Below are 17,871 nucleotides of genomic sequence, written 5' to 3' on the forward strand. Positions count from 1 at the left end.
ATGAAGTGTAGTATGTTTATACTAATTAATGTGTTCATACTATATGCTGTACTCTGAATGCTGTATGTATACTGTTTGTTAGTTACTGTATGTTAGTTTAAATGAGTGCAATGTACCTTAACAGTTACATCATTTAGAATCTAGCTTTGCTTGTTACCTTGAATTAAGGGGTAACGTTGCATTAGAGAAGAGGGTTTTGTTTCATGCCAGAAATGTGCCTCTACAGCTGTAAATACCGTGCATTTCATAGTTTTATCATGCTTCTCATCTGTCTCTTTCAGCAAAACAGTGACAGCAGGAATCACATCTAAAGTTAATGGAGGAACTCAGTTGTGGAGTTTTGCATCTTGTTTTGATTGAGTGGTTGAGCTGTAGTAGAATGCCTTCTAAAGCCAGACATTGTGCAGTTTTAGAAATATTGTTCTTTGGTTGCTCCCACTGTAGGTTTGAATAGTCGTGTATGGACAAACCCTATGATTTAATAACTCACAGTGCATGAAAACACTCTGTCTGATTGACATGCTATATGAAAAGCAGCTGCTACTGTTTTGCTAAAAAAAAATGCTATGAATCAAGTACTGAGAAAACACTGATAAACTAAGCTATAGCAATGCTGCTAACTACTAAAACCAGACAGTGATGTACAAAGACAGTTAAAGTCCATCCATCCATCCATCCATCCATTTTCTAAGCCGCTTCTCCGTCAGGGTCGCGGGGACAGTTAAAGTCAGTGTATTAAAATTTATGATACTTTTATTATCCCACTGGGGGAATTTTTTGCATTGTTATAGCAGAATACACAGTAAGCAGATAAAGAGCAGTAAGTAGACGAAGATGTGCATCATACAAAATACAAAATATAAGACATACTATAGAAATATATAAATAAGCAAGTTGTCTGTCTGAAAAATATAAAAAATAGAATTAAGAAACTATACAAATAAATTTACAGTTTACACATGCAGTTATACTTCACTATTCTATACTTTGGAAGTACATTTCAACTTTTTCTTTTTCCCTTCATTTTGCCAGCCAATGTGTCTCCACCCATATTGCAAAAGTGGGTGTGATTATGTCTGCATGTACTTAAAAATGGACTAATGATGAGCTAAATGAGCAGGGTACCGGGCTGAGACCAGTTTCACTGCACCACTTGCGCAACATGAAATACTTGTTTTCAAATTATATTTAAATAATTACAATCATCCATCACTGACTATGATTGACTGCCATATACAATAATTGTTTTGTTCACTAAATTCTAAATTTAGCAGAGAGATTAGAACAAGTTCTAGAGGAGTTCCAGCCTGCTGACTCTGTTCTCTCAAGTTAGTAAATGGAAGCAATTAGTGATGTTGAGAGAAGAAAACAGGCTCCTGAGGAGTTGAGATCTAGCTGTAAAGAAATAATTAGAATTTTCTATTAACTCTATTACCTAGTGTATCATAGGGGGCACATTCAAAGGTGTTGGCACTGTTCCTTTTATCTCACTCAAATCTACTGTCTACAATGACCATAAAAGGTATAAGCATTCAGAATGGAAGCTCTTCTTTCTGACGTGGTTTCTGTCACTTCATAAAGAGGCATAGTGCTTTTATTGCTGAATGCGCTGTGTTTAAGTCAGCCTGCATAGTTAGAATAAAAATGCTTGTCATTATACAACTCCAATTCCAGTGAAGTTGGGACGTTGTGTAAAACATAAATAAAAAAAGAATACGATGATTTGCAAATCCTTTTCAACCTATATTCAACTGAAAACACTACAAAGACAAGATATTTAATGTTCAAACGGATATATTTGATTGTTTTTTGCAAATATTCGAATATATTCGAAATATTTGAATTTGATACCTGCAACACATTCCGAAGAAGCTGGGACAGGGGCATGTTTACCACTGTGTTACATCACCTTTCCTTTTAATAACACTCAATAAGCATTTGGGAACTGAGGACACTAATTGTTGAAGCTTTGTAGGTGGAATTCTTTCCCATTCTTCCTTGATGTACAACTTCAGTTGCTCAACAGTCCGGGGTCTCCGTTGTCGTATTTTGCGCTTCATAATGCGCCACACATTTTCAGTGGGAGACAGATCTGGACTGCAGGCAGGCCAGTCTAGTACCCGCACTCTTTTACTACAAAGCCACGCTGTTGTAACACGTGCAGAATGTGGCTTGGCATTGTCTTGCTGAAATAAGCAGGGACATCCCTGAAAAAGACGTTGCTTGGATGGCAGCATATGTTGCTTCAAAACCTGTATGTACCTTTCAGCATTAATGGTGCCTTCACAGATGTGCAAGTTACCCATGCCATAGGCACTAACACACCCCCACACCATCAGAGATGCTGGCTTTTGAACTTTGCACTGATAACAATCCAGACAGGCCTTTTCCTCTTTGGCCCGGAGGACACTTTGAAACAATTTGAAATGTGGACTCGTCAGACCACAGGACACTTTTCCACTTTGCGTCAGTCCATCTCAGATGAGCTCAGGCCCAGAGAAGCCGGCGGCGTTTCTGGGTGTTGTTGATATATGGCTTTCGCTTTGCATGGCAGAGATTTAACTTGCACTTGACAAACTGTGTTCACTGACAATGGTTTTCTGAAGTGTTCCTGAGCCCATGTGATAATATCCATTACAGAATGATTTTTAATGCAATGCTGCCTGAGGCATCGAAGGTCACAGGCATTCAATGTTGGTTTTCTGCCTTGCCGCTTACTTGCAGAGATTTCTCCAGATTCTCTGAATCTTTTGATGATATTATGGACTGTAGATAAAGAAATCCCTAAATTCCTTGCAATTGCACGTTGAGAAACGTTGTTCTTAAACTGTTGGACTATTTGCTCACGCAGTTGTTTACATTCTTGCTTGTGAATGCCTGAGCCTTTCAGGGATGATGCCTTTATACTCAATCATGACACTCACCTGTTTCCAGTTAACCTGTTCACCTGTGGAATGTTCCAAACAGGTGTTTTTTGAGCATTCCTCAACTTTCCCAGTCTTTTGTTGCCCCTGTCCCAACTTCTTTGGAACATGTTGCAGGCATCAAATTCAAAATGAGTGAATATTTGCAAAAAACAAAGTTTATCCCTTTGAACATTAAATATCTTGTCTTTGTAGTGTTTTCAGTTGAATATAGGTTGAAAAGGATTTGCAAATCATCGTATTCTGTTTTTATTTATGTTTTACACAATGTCCCAACTTCATTAGTATTGGGTTTGTATTATATTTATTATTATTGTTATATTATTATTTGATTTTCATCAGAGTAACAATAAAAGGTGACTATAGTTTTGAAGTACATTCTTATGCATGTGTATATTTCCCTAAAATAACAGTTTTTAGCACAAATGAAAGAAAAAGTCTACAGGTTTTTGGGTTTGTTGGATCATGTTCCATGTTTATGGAAATAAATGCAGCAAAACACTTTACCAAAGGAAAAGAATATATCAAATAAAATGTAGAATCATCCGCTTTTTTGCCTTGGCATTAGAGTTAATAAGTGTTATTTTTAAAAATAAATAACATTAAAATAGTGAATAAAACCTTACAATAGTATGTGTGTGAAGTACATCCACAGTAGCCTGCGTAACATTTGAAGGTGATTTCATTTATGATATGCTGGCAAGAAAAAGCTTTTTGACGAGCAGCAAGACAGTCATGTGAGAAGAAAGTCCTTAAAGGAGTAAGAATATCTACTAGACTCCTTTCTCTGACACTCTCTGAGGTAAGGTATGGTTCTTTTACAGGGAATAGAGCTAACTAATTGACTGCTTAATGTTAGTGAGATGTTGGATGTCATTTCTAGTGGGATTTCTTTTTATTTTGTAACTAAGAGGTTTGTAAAACACAATCAAATTTGTACTGAATTGAAATTGCATTATCCTGTATTGTGCTAAGCTGTGTGATCACTGTAATGTCTCTTGTGTAGATATAATTTGTGATAATTTGTGAATATGTTTATCTGGTCACCCCTTGCATCATTGCGGTCACTGTGGGTCTGATGCTGTCGGCATGTAGCCGCTGACAGGTTTATTAAAAAAATGGCACAGCAGGAGAGCTGGCCACATGCCATTAAGACCTGACTATTGCTGCTGAAGATCCAGTTCTGTCCTGCTCTCTGCATTGCTCGCACTGTTTTCCTCTCCATATCATATAAATATATCATATAAATCCAAATCCATATAAATTTGATTATACTGTAGAAACAAAACAGTCTCGACCTGGAATTGAATGGAGCTGACTCTGGTCCCGTCCTGCATGAACAGCAGGAAAACATTTGAGTGAAGCGCCACGTCCCAGTTTATATCTGTCAGTGTTGGATCGTGTCACTGCAGTTTTATGAAATGACAGGCTGGGTTTTGAAGTGTTCTCTCCAGACAGGAGGGCTCATTCCCTGTGGTGCATTCTGTGGTACTGTAAATCTAATCTGTGCCATTGCCTATAAATTGAAGCTACTGTCTGGCTCTCGTCTTTGCTGACTAGAGCAGGAAGATTTGTGCAAGTTTTTTTAGAGGTGCTGAGATTGTTATCCCTGCATTATTTACTGCTTTATTGTAAAGTTATTTATTATCATATTATAATCAATTACTATTGGTTATTACAACTGATCATGTGGCACCTTTTTAGGTTGTTTGTGCACTGATGCACATTGGATAGACATAGCATTCTTTTTAACTTGCTCAAAAAGTTTTTGATTTGATCACAGGTATTTAAGCTGACTGCAGTTATTTTCCAAAGTTGCAGTCACAATCATTTTTGGATGACACACATTGTGTGTGTGTGTGTGTGTGTGTGTGTGTGTGTGTGTGTGTGTGTGTGTGTATATATATATATATATATATATATATATATATATATATATATATATATATATATATATATATATATATATATATATTACACACTGCTCAAAAAATAAAGGGAACACTTAAACAACACAATATAACTCCAAGTAAATCAAACTTCTGTGAAATCAAACTGTCCACTTGGGAAGCAACACTGATTGTCAATTTCACAGCTGTTGTGCAAATGGAACAGACAACAGGTGGAAATTATTGGCACTTAGCAAGACACACTCTTGTGGAGTGGTTCTGCAGGTAGGGACCACAGACCACTTCTCAGTACCTTTCTGCTTTCTGGCTGATGTTTTGGTCACTTTTGAATGTTGGTGGTGCTTTCACACTCGTGGTAGCATGAGACGGACTCTACAACCCACACAAGTGGCTTAGGTAGTGCAGCTCATCCAGGATGGCACATCAATGCAAGCTGTGGCAAGAAGGTTTGCTGTGTTTGTCAGCGTCATGTCCAGAGGTTTGAGGCGCTACCAGGAGACAGGCCAGTACACCAGGAGACGTGGAGGAGGCCATAGGAGGGCAACAACCCAGCAGCAGGACCGCTACCTCCGCCTTTGTGCAAGGAGGAACAGGAGGAGCACTACCAGAGCCCAGCAAAATGACCTCCAGCAGGCCACAAATGTGCATGTGTCTTAGTTAGAAACCGACTCCATGAGGATGGTATGAGGGCCCGACGTCCACAGATGGGGGTTGTGCTCACAGCCCAACACCGTGCAGGACGCTTGGCATTTGCCAAAGAACACCAGGATTGGCAAATTTGCCACTGGCGCCCTGTGCTCCTCACAGATGAAAGCAGGTTCACACTGAGCACATGTGACAGACGTGACAGAGTCTGGAGACGCCGTGGAGAGCGATCTGCTGCCTGCAACATCCTTCAGCATGACCGGTTTGGCAGTGGGTCAGTAATGGTGTGGGGTGGCATTTCTTTGGAGGGCCGCACAGCCCTCCATGTGCTCGCCAGAGGTAGCCTGACTGCCATTAGGTACCGAGATGAGATCCTCAAACCCCTGGGTTCCTCCTAATGCAGGACAATGCTAGACCTCATGTGGCTGGAGTGTGTCAGCAGTTCCTGCAAGAGGAAGGCATTGAAGCTATGGACTGGCCTGCCCGTTCCCCAGACCTGAATCCGATTGAGCACGTCTGGGACATCATGTCTCGCTCCATCCACCAACGCCACGTTGTACCACAGACTGTCCAGGAGTTGGCGGATGCTTTAGTCCAGATCTGGGAGGAGATCCCTCAGGAGACCACCCGCCACCTCATCAGGAGCATGCCCAGGCATTGTAGGGAGGTCATACAGGCACGTGGAGGCTACACACAATACTGAGCCTCATTTTGACTTGTTTTAAGGACATCACATCAAAGTTGGATCAGCCTGTAGTGTAATTTTTCCACTTTAATTTTGTATGTGACTCCAAATCCAGGCCTCCATTGGTTAATAACTTTGATTTCTATTGATGATTTTTGTGTCATTTTGTTGTCAGCACATTCAACTTTGTACAGCACAAAGTATTCAATGAGAATATTTCATTCATTCAGATCTAGGATGTGTTATTTGAGTGTTCCCTTTATTTTTTTGAGCAGTGCATATGTGTGTGTGTGTGTGTGTGTGTGTGTGTGTGTGTGTGTGTGTGTGTGTGTGTCTGTATGTATGTGTATATATATACATATATGTGTGTGTGTGTGTGTGTGTGTGTGTGTGTGTGTGTACACGCAATTTACAATTTGACACAGCGATGTTTGTTTGAGCTTGAGATGATGATCAGTTAGGAGCTACTGACAATCAACAGTTAGAAAACAAGATAGCTAATCAGCGAGATTTAACCACTTTAACCTTAGTAGTGACATACAACAAATAAGACAAATATAAAAATGTAATTGCAATAATTGATATAATCAGTCTGTTAAATCCCTTATTGTGACAGGCTTATCGATTACTTGTTCAATCTGGAATGCCACAATAAGAGTCCTTTGGCAAGGCTTTTTACCTGCCAGTTGAGTTGCAAAATATTTATGGACAGTCATCATACTTTACCTTTAATTAGTGAGTTACACTTAGTACAAGCCCACAGAATTCACAGTAATAGAACAGAAATAAGAAAAATGTATTTATTTGCATAATAAATAACTTACTTAAAATGTCACGGCAAACAGTATTTACCTTCTACTGCTATTCTAATTTAAATTATGATTTCCCTTGTTTAGTCCTTTGGTATGCACAAAGAACTTGGAATGTGAATTTAATCATTTCATCTTTTAATATAAGCCAAATTGTAGTAACTAACAAATAACAATTAACAAATATTTGATTAAGCTAACATGAATAATGCCGACTGAAGGACTGTCTTATCAGCGCAAGTTTAACAGTATAAATAAATCTGGGCTCACTGTTTTTTGTTTTAAGCTGACTTGATGTTTTAGGATGCAGTGAGGTGGTTCTCTGTAGGGATTCACTGCGCCAGTGTTGTCTGTCTGGCGTTACAGCATTACAGCGTAGTGTGGAGGGGCAGAAGGAAGAGTCTACCTTGTGGCTCGTTAGTGAAAGGCTAATAATGTTGTCATAATCGTTAGGAGTCACAACAGCAGCCATTTCGGGAGTTGCTGTGCCTGCTGTTCTTCCTGTTGTGCACTTGCACGCACGTGTGTGTGTGAGTGTGCCCACTGTGTGCCGGTGAGGGAGGTTGGCATTAAACCTAGACATTACCTCACCCTACTGGGCAGACGGGCCATTACGATGCTCAGCAGGCTACAGGAGGGGGGAGGGGGGGAGGCAAAACTCAATACCTGGTGATTATCTATACACGCTCACACATACACACATACACACTGCAGCACAAATCTGCAGACGTCACATTCCTGCCCTATAGATGGCAATACACACACACTCGTTCTCCTGGGATGAGTATGAAGATAATATGCCACAGCATGCTGGCTTTGGTGGTAGATGAGTCAGGTAATGGAGAGTGCTTAAGCTGGCCTCTCCCACATTAAAATTGCAGCTTATCAGTGGGATGGCCCTGTCTGCCCTTCCCCACTGTTGCTAAAGCAATGCTCCCTCAGGCCATCTTATACTAACACCTGACAAAAAGGGCTTTATATGCCATTTGTTCACAGTTTGCATATGCACATCAGCTTCTTCATACTTTTGCATATACCTAACTCTAATCTCCAGAGAAGAGTCTGAACGTCAAGGCATCTGTGTTTCAGCCTCCATGGGGCAGGCGAGATTACTCGGCTTTGCTCCAGGCTGCAGCAGCACTACTCTGAATAGGATGCTCTCTAAAACACTTCAGTTCTCTGTCTCTTTCCATGCATTCAGCCGTTTAACTGACCAACATAGCTGTGAGCAATGTTATTACAAGAAAGGAATACACAGGAATTTGGACATATCAGTCTTGATTCTAGATTGTTTGGAGTATAAACGTCATTTGCTGCACAGTTTGCAGACTGTGGTACAACATTAAATAAGATTTAGGGTACTGTGAACTGGACTTTTGGTTTTGTAATGTTCTACAGGGAACAGGCGTGACTGCATGTTCAGAGCACAGTGAAGTCTTGAAGCTCTAGCTGGAAAGTGCCAGTTTAGACATGTCAAAAGGTTTCCATACTAGCTATAGTCAAATGTCAAATAGTAAATGGTTCAAATGAATACAGACACTTCACATGCTGCGAGTGTTTGGTGTGCAACAATAAAAGAGCATTGTCTAGTTGTTATCCTACTCTAAATGATGTGGTTTCTTTAATTTACTGTTTCGGTACACACGGATGAAGCACACGTATCTCTACAAATTTACAAAGGCAGCACTGGATGTTTTGCTTACGGATATTTAAATGCGTACCATGAATTCTACAGGGACTGTCAAAACCCGCCACAATAACATTAACATGCATAGTGTGTCCAACACTAGCGTCCCTTGGGATGTTGCTTCAGACACCCATTCAAACCCAGAGTCCTGACCCCTACCTCTCCCCCTCCCTCTTTGTCTACCCCCATGTCTGGTTCGTGTGTGCTTGCATGTGTGTGTGTTGGCGGGGGACATGACTCCCAGACAAGACGTCAGACAGATAAATGTCAGCTTGTCTCCTACTGGGATGAATTGGTAGCTGAGTGGGCAGAAGAGAAGGGTTTAATCGTTTAAATTTCATTCTGACATCTGGGATTGGGCAAAAGGGGACATAGAGCATTAACACCAACATGAAAAACTTCAGCTCTGTGCTAAGAGAATATGCTGGTATACTGGTTAATTCTGAGAAACATCCTTTTATTTAATAGATTTGTAATAGATCCATGTTTTGTTATTGCTGGTGTACTGCTTTTTAGGGGGTTGTGCCCCATTTCGCTGATGAACCCTGCCATGTTGCAAACTAGACGGCTGCAGTCTGAAAGGGGCCAGACAGCGGGGTCACCTCAAGGTTACGTACCCAATTTCTCTCCTGCGGGGTAAATCTCTGACCTCACAATGATTGAGTTCCATTAAAGTTCTTGTTAAAATGGTTCAGTGCATTATTTTAAAATGTCAAGTTTCACCGTGATTTGATGAGATTAAATATTGTTAAATATTATAAATATTATTAGAATGATTTGTAAGATGGACCAAATGCGTGTGGCGTCTTTCTTCCACGTGACTGCAGCAACTATTTAGAAAATGGTGGAATATATACACTAAAATGAATGCGCCATGCTTAGTTGAGGTCAGGGTGTTGATGTAGAGAATAGCCCAACGACCTTATCTTGGCAATACACATACATTACATAAAATGATGACAATTCTACTCAATTCCAACATTCCAAAATCAATGCATTTGATTCACCTTCAGATTGATGCATTGCAATGCACTCATGCATTTTACACCTTACATTTCCCACATTGCTCGCCTTGATTGTGTCTGGTATGAACTGTAGATGTAGCTCATGGTACTAAGCACCAGCCCTCTTGCTGGCTTTTCAGTATTCTTGTCTGCAAGAGCGTCTGTCTCTGTGATGCGGGTGGGGGGCTGGGTGGTAGGGGGAGTCACAGAGACCGCCTCCCTAATCACACTGAGAGCAGCATTGGTGAGAGCAGCGGCAGAGGATGGCCGCATAGCCTGAGTGTGCTAGAGCATGAGCAGTGGATGGGCTGACGGAAAGCATGTGGTAAAGCGATGTGCTTGGCAGCAGTGTGGGCTCAAGTCATCAGGGCGCAGATGCCACCTGAGCGTGAAACTGCACCGGACCCCACCTTCAGGGAATGGACATATGTGAGTTACTCTTTCAGTTTCACTGTTACTACTGTTGTCAGCATTGGGCTAGACCAGTGGTTCCTGGTCCCCGTCCAGGACTATCACGTCCTGCACATTTTCTCACTCAGATACACTTGATACTAATCAGTATTATCAAGCCTTTCCTGATTTGAGGTTGATATGTAAAGCAACAAAACTCCAGGACCAGACTGGGAACCGCTGAATTAGACAACTGCAGTAAGTTACTCTATAGCCCTATAGTTGTGAGTCCGTTTCTTGGTGAAAGCAGTGATAAATTTGGTGCTAAAAGGTGTTTATTGTGTCCATAGCCTGGGCACTTTTGGATAGGCCTACTTTCTCCTGCTGTTGCTGTAGTGATGAGCGTATTCAGTGACTGTCTCCAGCAGCCCCATAACCTCCAGCTCCCTGTCTCACAGCTTTACATCTCAAGCAGGGGGAAGTGCCTGGTGCACTATAAACAAAGGGCCTTGATGAATGAATAGACTGGATTGTTACCCATTTCTTATTCCCACTGCTAATGTCTTCAGCTAGAGGACTTTTGTTGCTTTTGTCAGACTCAGACACAGTATTTCCAGTCTCTGTTCTAAATTTGCCATTTTAATGGAGCTGATTTGGTTCATTAGAATATCTTTCCTCTTGAGGGTCTTTTTATCTTTAGGACTTTATTTTGTTTAGTGTTTCCCTCTCTCCAAAGTAAATTTGAGCAAATTGTGATTTTTACATAATCTTAGTGAAAGTGCCTAATATTTTGCCCACAACTTCTGTGCAATTTTACAGATATCCAGTGCTCTTAATATCTTCTAGAATTGTTTACTTAAAGTTTGTTTATTGAATAATTTTTATTAGCCTTGGTCGCAAACATTTTAGTATGAGAGGTTTTCCACAGAAAGTTTCAGCTCTATCAAGTTCTGCTTTTGCAAATATGACGTGTCAACCATCAATGAGATCATCAATGAGATTGATGCAGTGAAACAGCATTTGGTGCATGGCTCATTACAGCATTGTAACCAAAGCAGCACAAAGCATTTTTCCATATGCAGGCAAATCTGGGAATTTGTCAGTAAATTTCTGGGTCACATTTCTGGGAGTGAGAGTCATTATTCTATAATAAGTCTGTATGGTTTCACAGTTTGAAACCTTACAGGAGTGCTGGAGTTCTGTTTCAGAGAATGCTAACAAAGCTGTATGTTTTCTTTTTTTTTTTTTTTTTTATCGGACAATCAGCATGTCCCCACAGATCAATAAGGCATACCAAAAAAATCTTATTTAGTTCTATAGTGGATTGATTTCAGCAGTTCGTTGCCATAATTGCACAGTGGTTTGACTAGCCTGGAAGCACACACTGGGATACAGTATCCTTCTTGGTAGCTAAATAAAGAAAAATCCAGTATTTAATCACCAAGATTGGATATTTTAAGGTAGGCTATACAGTCTTATTTAAAAAAAAAACTTTTCTGAAAAGTAGAGCAGTTTACTTGAACTTACAGTAATGGCTTGGCTCTATGTTGCAGTTTGCTGTGAAAACAGCCTGAGGATCCAGTGTGAATTATTGATGAAGATCAGAGTCACAGTGCCTGTCAGTGTGCTCTGACACTAACCTAGCCATTACTGCTGATCTCCCCACCCAGCTCAGCCAGAGGTCTAGAAGCAGAACATCAATCCGCTTGCTCTGTTTTTAAGAACTACTCTGTTTATGATGAATGAACAATAATTTAACAGTTGTTAAAGTTTGTATGAGGTGGGATGGTGTTGACAGGAAGCCCAGAAACAAGTTGTTCTCATCATATTCAGGTTGCTCTTGTCTCTTCCTTCTACTGTTCTTCCGTCTCCTCCATCTGAACTCGCTCTTTGAAAATGTCACCGCTGAACTCTCTTCCAACCCTGCTCTAGCACTCTCAAATGGAGGAGTATAGTTTCCACCCAGCTGAGACTTTACGTGGAGGTTCAGCTAGCGGTCATGGACGAATGTTTTAGAAAACTGGAGTGCTTTTTTTTTTTTTTTTTTTCTTTTCTTCCCCCCTCTCCTTTCCCATCCTCCCTTTCTCACATGTTCGTGTTCGTTCGTGTTTGTTCTCTCTCTCTCTCTCTCTCTCTCTCTCTCTCTCTCTCTCTCTCTCTCTCTCTCTCTAACAAATCTTTTAGACTCTCTTCAATGCAAAGCATGCCCTCCGGCAAACTTTCACGCTTCTTGCACTTTTTAACTAAAAAAAAATACATAAAAAGATAAAAAAAAAAAAAAAAAACATGGCCGTGTTTTTTCTCCAAAAGCTTCTGTCTTGATTGTTTTACTCTGTGGACTTGGCAAGCTCATGTGTAGGCCTACAAGTTGGTACAAGTAGGTTTGGCTGACATGAAAGCACCTTTCTGTTTTGGTTGAACACAACATGCCAAGGTGTGCCTGCCAGCAATGAAGCCTTTCCCAAAATAGAATTCAATTATATGTGGATAAGGGGAAGGAATGGCACCTAATTATAATCTTCACATTCTTTCAGAAATAAGAATCCATACTACCAAGGCAAGACCACTAGTAAAAAAAAGTAGGCAACTTGATTTTCTCCACTTGCACCTCTAGACATGTCCCACATAGCTGCAGAGAAATGACACAGCTGAGCATCTCCGCCTTGAAGCACAATGGCTCCTCAGACACATTCTCTTTCCAAAAGTTCTGCTGACTGTGGGGGAGTGAAACTTTCTGACAAGGATTGGAGGAAGTGTATATGAATACTTGAACTTGAGGAACCAGGGTCAGTTGACTGAAAGACTGTGAACATGTTTATTCATTAAGATTGAAGCACAGCTGGTAAAACCATAATTGTCATTTCAATAGCTGCTCATTCACAGAACCTGACAACCCTTAAGGGTGGCATTTTGGCACTGGAGCTTGGTACCCATATGATCATTTCAGCAAAGCACTGACCTGAACTATGTGTGACTAAACAGCCATGTGATAATGTGGGCAAGAACTATTGTGCCCTCTGACTGTGATATGGAAATCTCTAGACTAAACAAATGCTTATTTGTTTCAGTCAGCCTTGAATAGAAAAAAAGAGATCTGCTTAAACAAAGGGACACTGATGGAAAGACCAATAAAGCATGTCATTTATCTAGTTAAGCCCATTTTTACTTTTTAATGGAGGAGCTTTTTCTAGCACTGTTCCACTCTACCTGACTCAACTCATGAAGGACTTGATAGTTGATAATTAAAGCAGGTGAAACACAAAAAATCAGGGTCCCTGGCCCAGGACTGAGATGAACCGGCCTAACTAGCTTCAGCAATTGAACAAGCTAATATTTTCCTAAGCTAATAAGACCTGACACTGAGAGATGTGTTTGCTAGGAGTTTAATGTGTGAATATGTTACAATATACTAAAAATGTTTACAAAGCGCTAATGCATTTTATTATGACGGTTTAGTATATGCTGTAATATTATAGTATTAATTGATTTCATTGAACTTCTCATCAAAAAATGTTATTCAGTTATTCAAATAAATATAGAACTGTGACGGAGACCACTGTTTAATTTATTTTTTATTCAATTTAAAACGCCTATTAAGTGCAAGTTATTCTTTTTTTTGCATGAGGGGGAAAAAACTTAACACGTATTTGATGTAAAATTACCCAGAAGCCCCAACAAATTTATTTAATATTAATGTGTCAAACCTACAGCTCCTATTCTTTTCAGGAGATTATGTGAAATTCATTTAAACTGTGTGAAGGTTCTTCACACGGTGACATCTCATTTACAAAATAGTTCCTCAACAAATGATCTGAGGAAAGGTTCTTTAGGGTTGTTCTACGATACTGCTCCGCAGAAAGATGTACATGGTTGTAATAGTGGAATCGACATTGTTAAAACCATTAACCGTCCCAAACGCCAGTTCTGTGCCCCTGATCATGTGTGGAAATTAACACAAGCTTAACAGATGCAAGTTCTTCTTTGATCTAGTACAATTCAGGTGCATGCCAGGCTCAGCTTCTCCATCAGCAAGTGAAAGTACAGTTACTGACATTTCACACGTAAGTACGCAAGACCCGTAAGACGCCTTTTATTCTCTGTAGTGCCTTTTCTCTCCTGATGGACAGACACTCAGTTGGGCATCTTTACTATGATGTCTGTGTTCCTTTAGAGGTGTTATTGATGGTGAGAGCTTCTCTGTAGCATAGCCTCAGAGTGGAGGCTGCAGCTTGGCGTGCTGGGTGGGATGGCCTCTTCCCACTGGCAGTGTTTGTGCCACAGCTGAACTGCAGGGCTTGAATCGGCTGCCTGCTCTTCTGATGCCCAGTGGGATGCCAGTCTGTCAGCGTGTTGTGCTCTCCCCATCCCTCTGTGCTGCAAGCCTTTGATTTTTAGCACAAAGACCACCTGTGTGATCTAGCCATTTAAAACACCAGACGACCCCCACCCTCCACCCCCCTGGCAATGAAAAATGCATGTTTATAGCTGGATGACAAAATGCCTGTCTTTAATATGGTGGCATGCAGATTCAGAAAAGCCTGTCAAAACACTTTGGTGTCTTGTCAAAGTGATGTGGCATCCATAGATGCCCTGACAAACCGAATAAGTGTCCACGTCAATTCCTTCAGTATCTGTGGTGTAGTGTAGCTTTCTGTAGTGAGCAGCTCTCTATGTAATGTTTGTTTCCTAAAAATTTAACCAATCAATTATTACTTTCATTGTAGGTGTCAATTAGTTGATTTGTTTTTATAAAACAACCAAAAAGTGCCAGTTTTAGGTGCACTTCCCCCCAAATGTAGTCAGGTGCCTAGCTTAAAGAACGGGTCTTTTGACAGTTTGAAAAATGACAGTTTTGGTACTTCGGTGCATATTTTACGTTTTGCGCAATGTATTGTTAGTTGTTGCCACAGTATTGGCTTTTACTGACCAATATTGATATTGCATACGCCTGCAAAATTCAAATATGCTGCTAATGTTTTTTTCCTTTTTGTGTAACTATCCAAGATGATCTTAGATGTTCCAGATGATTTCTGTGGGTGTTTGGAAGGATTTAAAGCATTTAAGTGGTCCAAAAAAGCATTAAACAATATTAATGCAAGTCAGTCTTTAACCAGTCTTTAAGTCAGTAATGTAACACAATCTTTAACCATCTCATCATTGATTAGACAATGTTTTACTATTATACTACTATTTTTACTATTATTACAGTGTAATAATATCAACATGGTGCTGCCCTTCTGCAAATAATTCACTAAAAGCCTTAGTGAGAAGCTTCAGTATTGTACCTTACTACCCTGTATTAAGGTATAGATATTTATTCCATAACTGGTCTTAACTAGTTTATTCCTAAGAGGGCCAGACTGACTGGTATTGTTCATTGCTTATGTTGAAGGTAGTATCGTTTGTCTGTGTGCAGCATAACCCTCACAGGAAAGCATCAGGCTGGCAGATCCTCTTGCCCTGCAGTGAGTCAGCGAAGCATCTGTCCTCAGCATGGCATGATGCAACGTCTGGGCCTTCTGCTTCTGTCTTTGTCTTGGCTCGCTCAGTTTGATGTGTGTTACAGATGTTAATGGTTAGGTTCCTGCGAGGTGCTGCCTTTCTGTCTCACCAGAAAGTGAATTATTCAGGGAAAGTGTGTTTTGTTGCATGAGGGCGTTCAGATGGTGAGGGTAATGTAATTCTCTCCCTTTCTCTCACACTCACAAGATAGAAATAGGACATCATTCAGACACAATACACGGACACAAACATACATCCAGTCCTTCATCCTGTGTCGCTGGAGTCTCTTCTCTTCAGATTTTGCAAAATTGTTGTTATATACCTATTCTGGTGGTCAGTGGTTTTTGTGTGCCTAGCCAGTAAATTTAGTCTGGCTGTCAGTGAACTAGGGATGCACTGATCCCGCTTTCTCTTATGATATGGTTTCCAATGCCTGGACTCTGAGTATTGGCTGATATAGAGTATTGATTTGATACCAGTGTTGCTATTTTCCATCTTCAGTTTGAAATCTCTGTGTGGAGCTGCTAGGGGTCATTTTTCTATGTGTAAGGTAATGTGAGACTGTGACTGCTTTGTAAATTTGAAAGACAAAACAAATACCGAATAAAATATACTGCCTGCCCACTTTGTTAGGAACACTGGCCATTATTTAATCATCCAATAGAAGAGTGTCCAGACCTGTTCAAGCTACATGTCTTATGGCCTCTCTTTAGAACAGTGGTAAACAGAACCGCATTTTTGAATGTGCAACAATATTTGTCAGTTTTCTCTTTTTAGAAAACGCCATGTAAAATAATCTGGCTCACTTCCTTCTCTGACTGCAGTTTCTCTACTCGTTCCTCCCCTCTGTGTGCATCACTCAATAGAGTCACTGTGCTCATCATGGCAACAGTGCAGAGCATAAAATTATGCATACACAGATCAATTGCTTCAGTTGATGGTCAGGTCAAACATTAGAATGAAGGAAAGCAATGTGATCTAAGTAGCTTTGAGTGTGGTGTGGTCGTTGGTGCCAGATGGGGTGGTTTGAGTACTTCAGAAACTGCAGCTCTTAGGATTTTCTCTAAAGTTTACACAGGATGGTGTGGGGGGGGGGAAATGAAGAATAATCTGTGAATTAGCAGAAACGCCTCATTGCTGAGAGAGGTCAGAGGAGAGTGGCCAGACTTGTTCAAGCTATCAGAAAGGCTATATTAAGTCTTATAGCCTCTCTTTAGAGCAGTGGTGATCAGAACAGCTTATTTGAATGCACAGCATGTCGAACCTTGAGGCAGTTGGCCTTAAACAGCAGAAGACCACATGTGAAAGATGTGTCAAAGAAAATTTCCTCAAGCAAAGGTCCGGAACATCATAATGTCTAACTTGCATTATGATTCAGTGCCATATACTGTTTACTGATGTAGTCTAGTAGTTATATCAACATCTTATACAGTCAACAACTGAACGTCAAATCAATTAAAGTACATTTCAGTAATATTTCAACAATATTTATTGTCAGTTTTCTCTTTTTTGGAGAACACCATATTAAACGATCTGGCTCACTGGCTTCTCTGACTACAGTTTCTCTACTCGTCCCTCTCGTGTGTGCGTCACTCACTCGAATTGCGGTGCTCATTGTAATGCACAGATCTAATTGCCTGAGTAGTGTCACGTGTGATATTTAAATCACATGTGATTGGTCTGTGAGTCTCCTGGGCCGCTACTCAATCTCTTTAACAAGGTCAGTATTGGTCCTGATACAGACTACTTTTTCAAATTGGTGCATCCCTAATCAAACTGTTATTTCCAGCTGTCTTATTCAAGATCGAGACCAGGCAAGATTTTTATTTGAACTGGCCCTCACAACCTCACAACTCAACCCAGGGCAACTTGGAGATATAATCCCTCCACCAGGTCCTAGGACAACCTCGGGGTCTCGACCCAGTTGGCCATTCTGTGTTGGTACCTCCAACAGGAGGCGGCCAGGGGACATCTTAATCAGATGCCCGAACCACATCAACTAGCTCCTGTCAGTGTGGAGTAGTAGTTCTACTTTGAGCTTCTCCCAGTTGACTGAGCTCCTCTCCCCATCAAGAAGAGGGTAGTCCGCCATCCTGTGAAGAAAGTTCATTTCTACCACTTCTGTCTGCAGTCTCATTCATTACTCAAAGCTCATGACCATAGGTGAGGGTGCACATGTACATGGACTAGTAAACAGAGAGCTTTGCCTTATGACTCCGCTTCCTCTTCGCCACTGTAGTCCGGTACAGTGACCACATTACTGCTGCAGCCTGTCCCAGCCTGTGGCCAATCTTAAACTCCTCCACCTAGGGCAG

At 40.7% G+C, this 17,871-nt stretch overlaps 1 protein-coding gene across 2 annotated transcripts in view; it reads left to right on the forward strand.

The window, feature by feature from the left end:
* ldlrad4b (low density lipoprotein receptor class A domain containing 4b) overlaps positions 1 to 17,871 on the forward strand; it is a 90,162-nt gene that overhangs the window by 57,250 nt on the left and 15,041 nt on the right. Inside the window, exon 1 of one of the 2 annotated variants that reach the window (XM_037536687.1) lies at positions 9,913 to 10,093. The exons of the other annotated variant lie outside the window; for it this stretch is intronic. Within the exon in view, the coding sequence (XP_037392584.1) occupies positions 10,084 to 10,093 (10 nt within the window). The 5' untranslated portion in view covers positions 9,913 to 10,083. Of the gene's footprint in view, positions 1 to 9,912; positions 10,094 to 17,871 lie in introns of those variants that run through there. 2 annotated transcript variants of the gene reach the window in all.

The sequence above is a fragment of the Pygocentrus nattereri genome, chromosome 3 (assembly GCF_015220715.1).
Source record: "Pygocentrus nattereri isolate fPygNat1 chromosome 3, fPygNat1.pri, whole genome shotgun sequence".
Classification (NCBI taxonomy): Eukaryota; Metazoa; Chordata; class Actinopteri; order Characiformes; family Serrasalmidae; genus Pygocentrus; species Pygocentrus nattereri.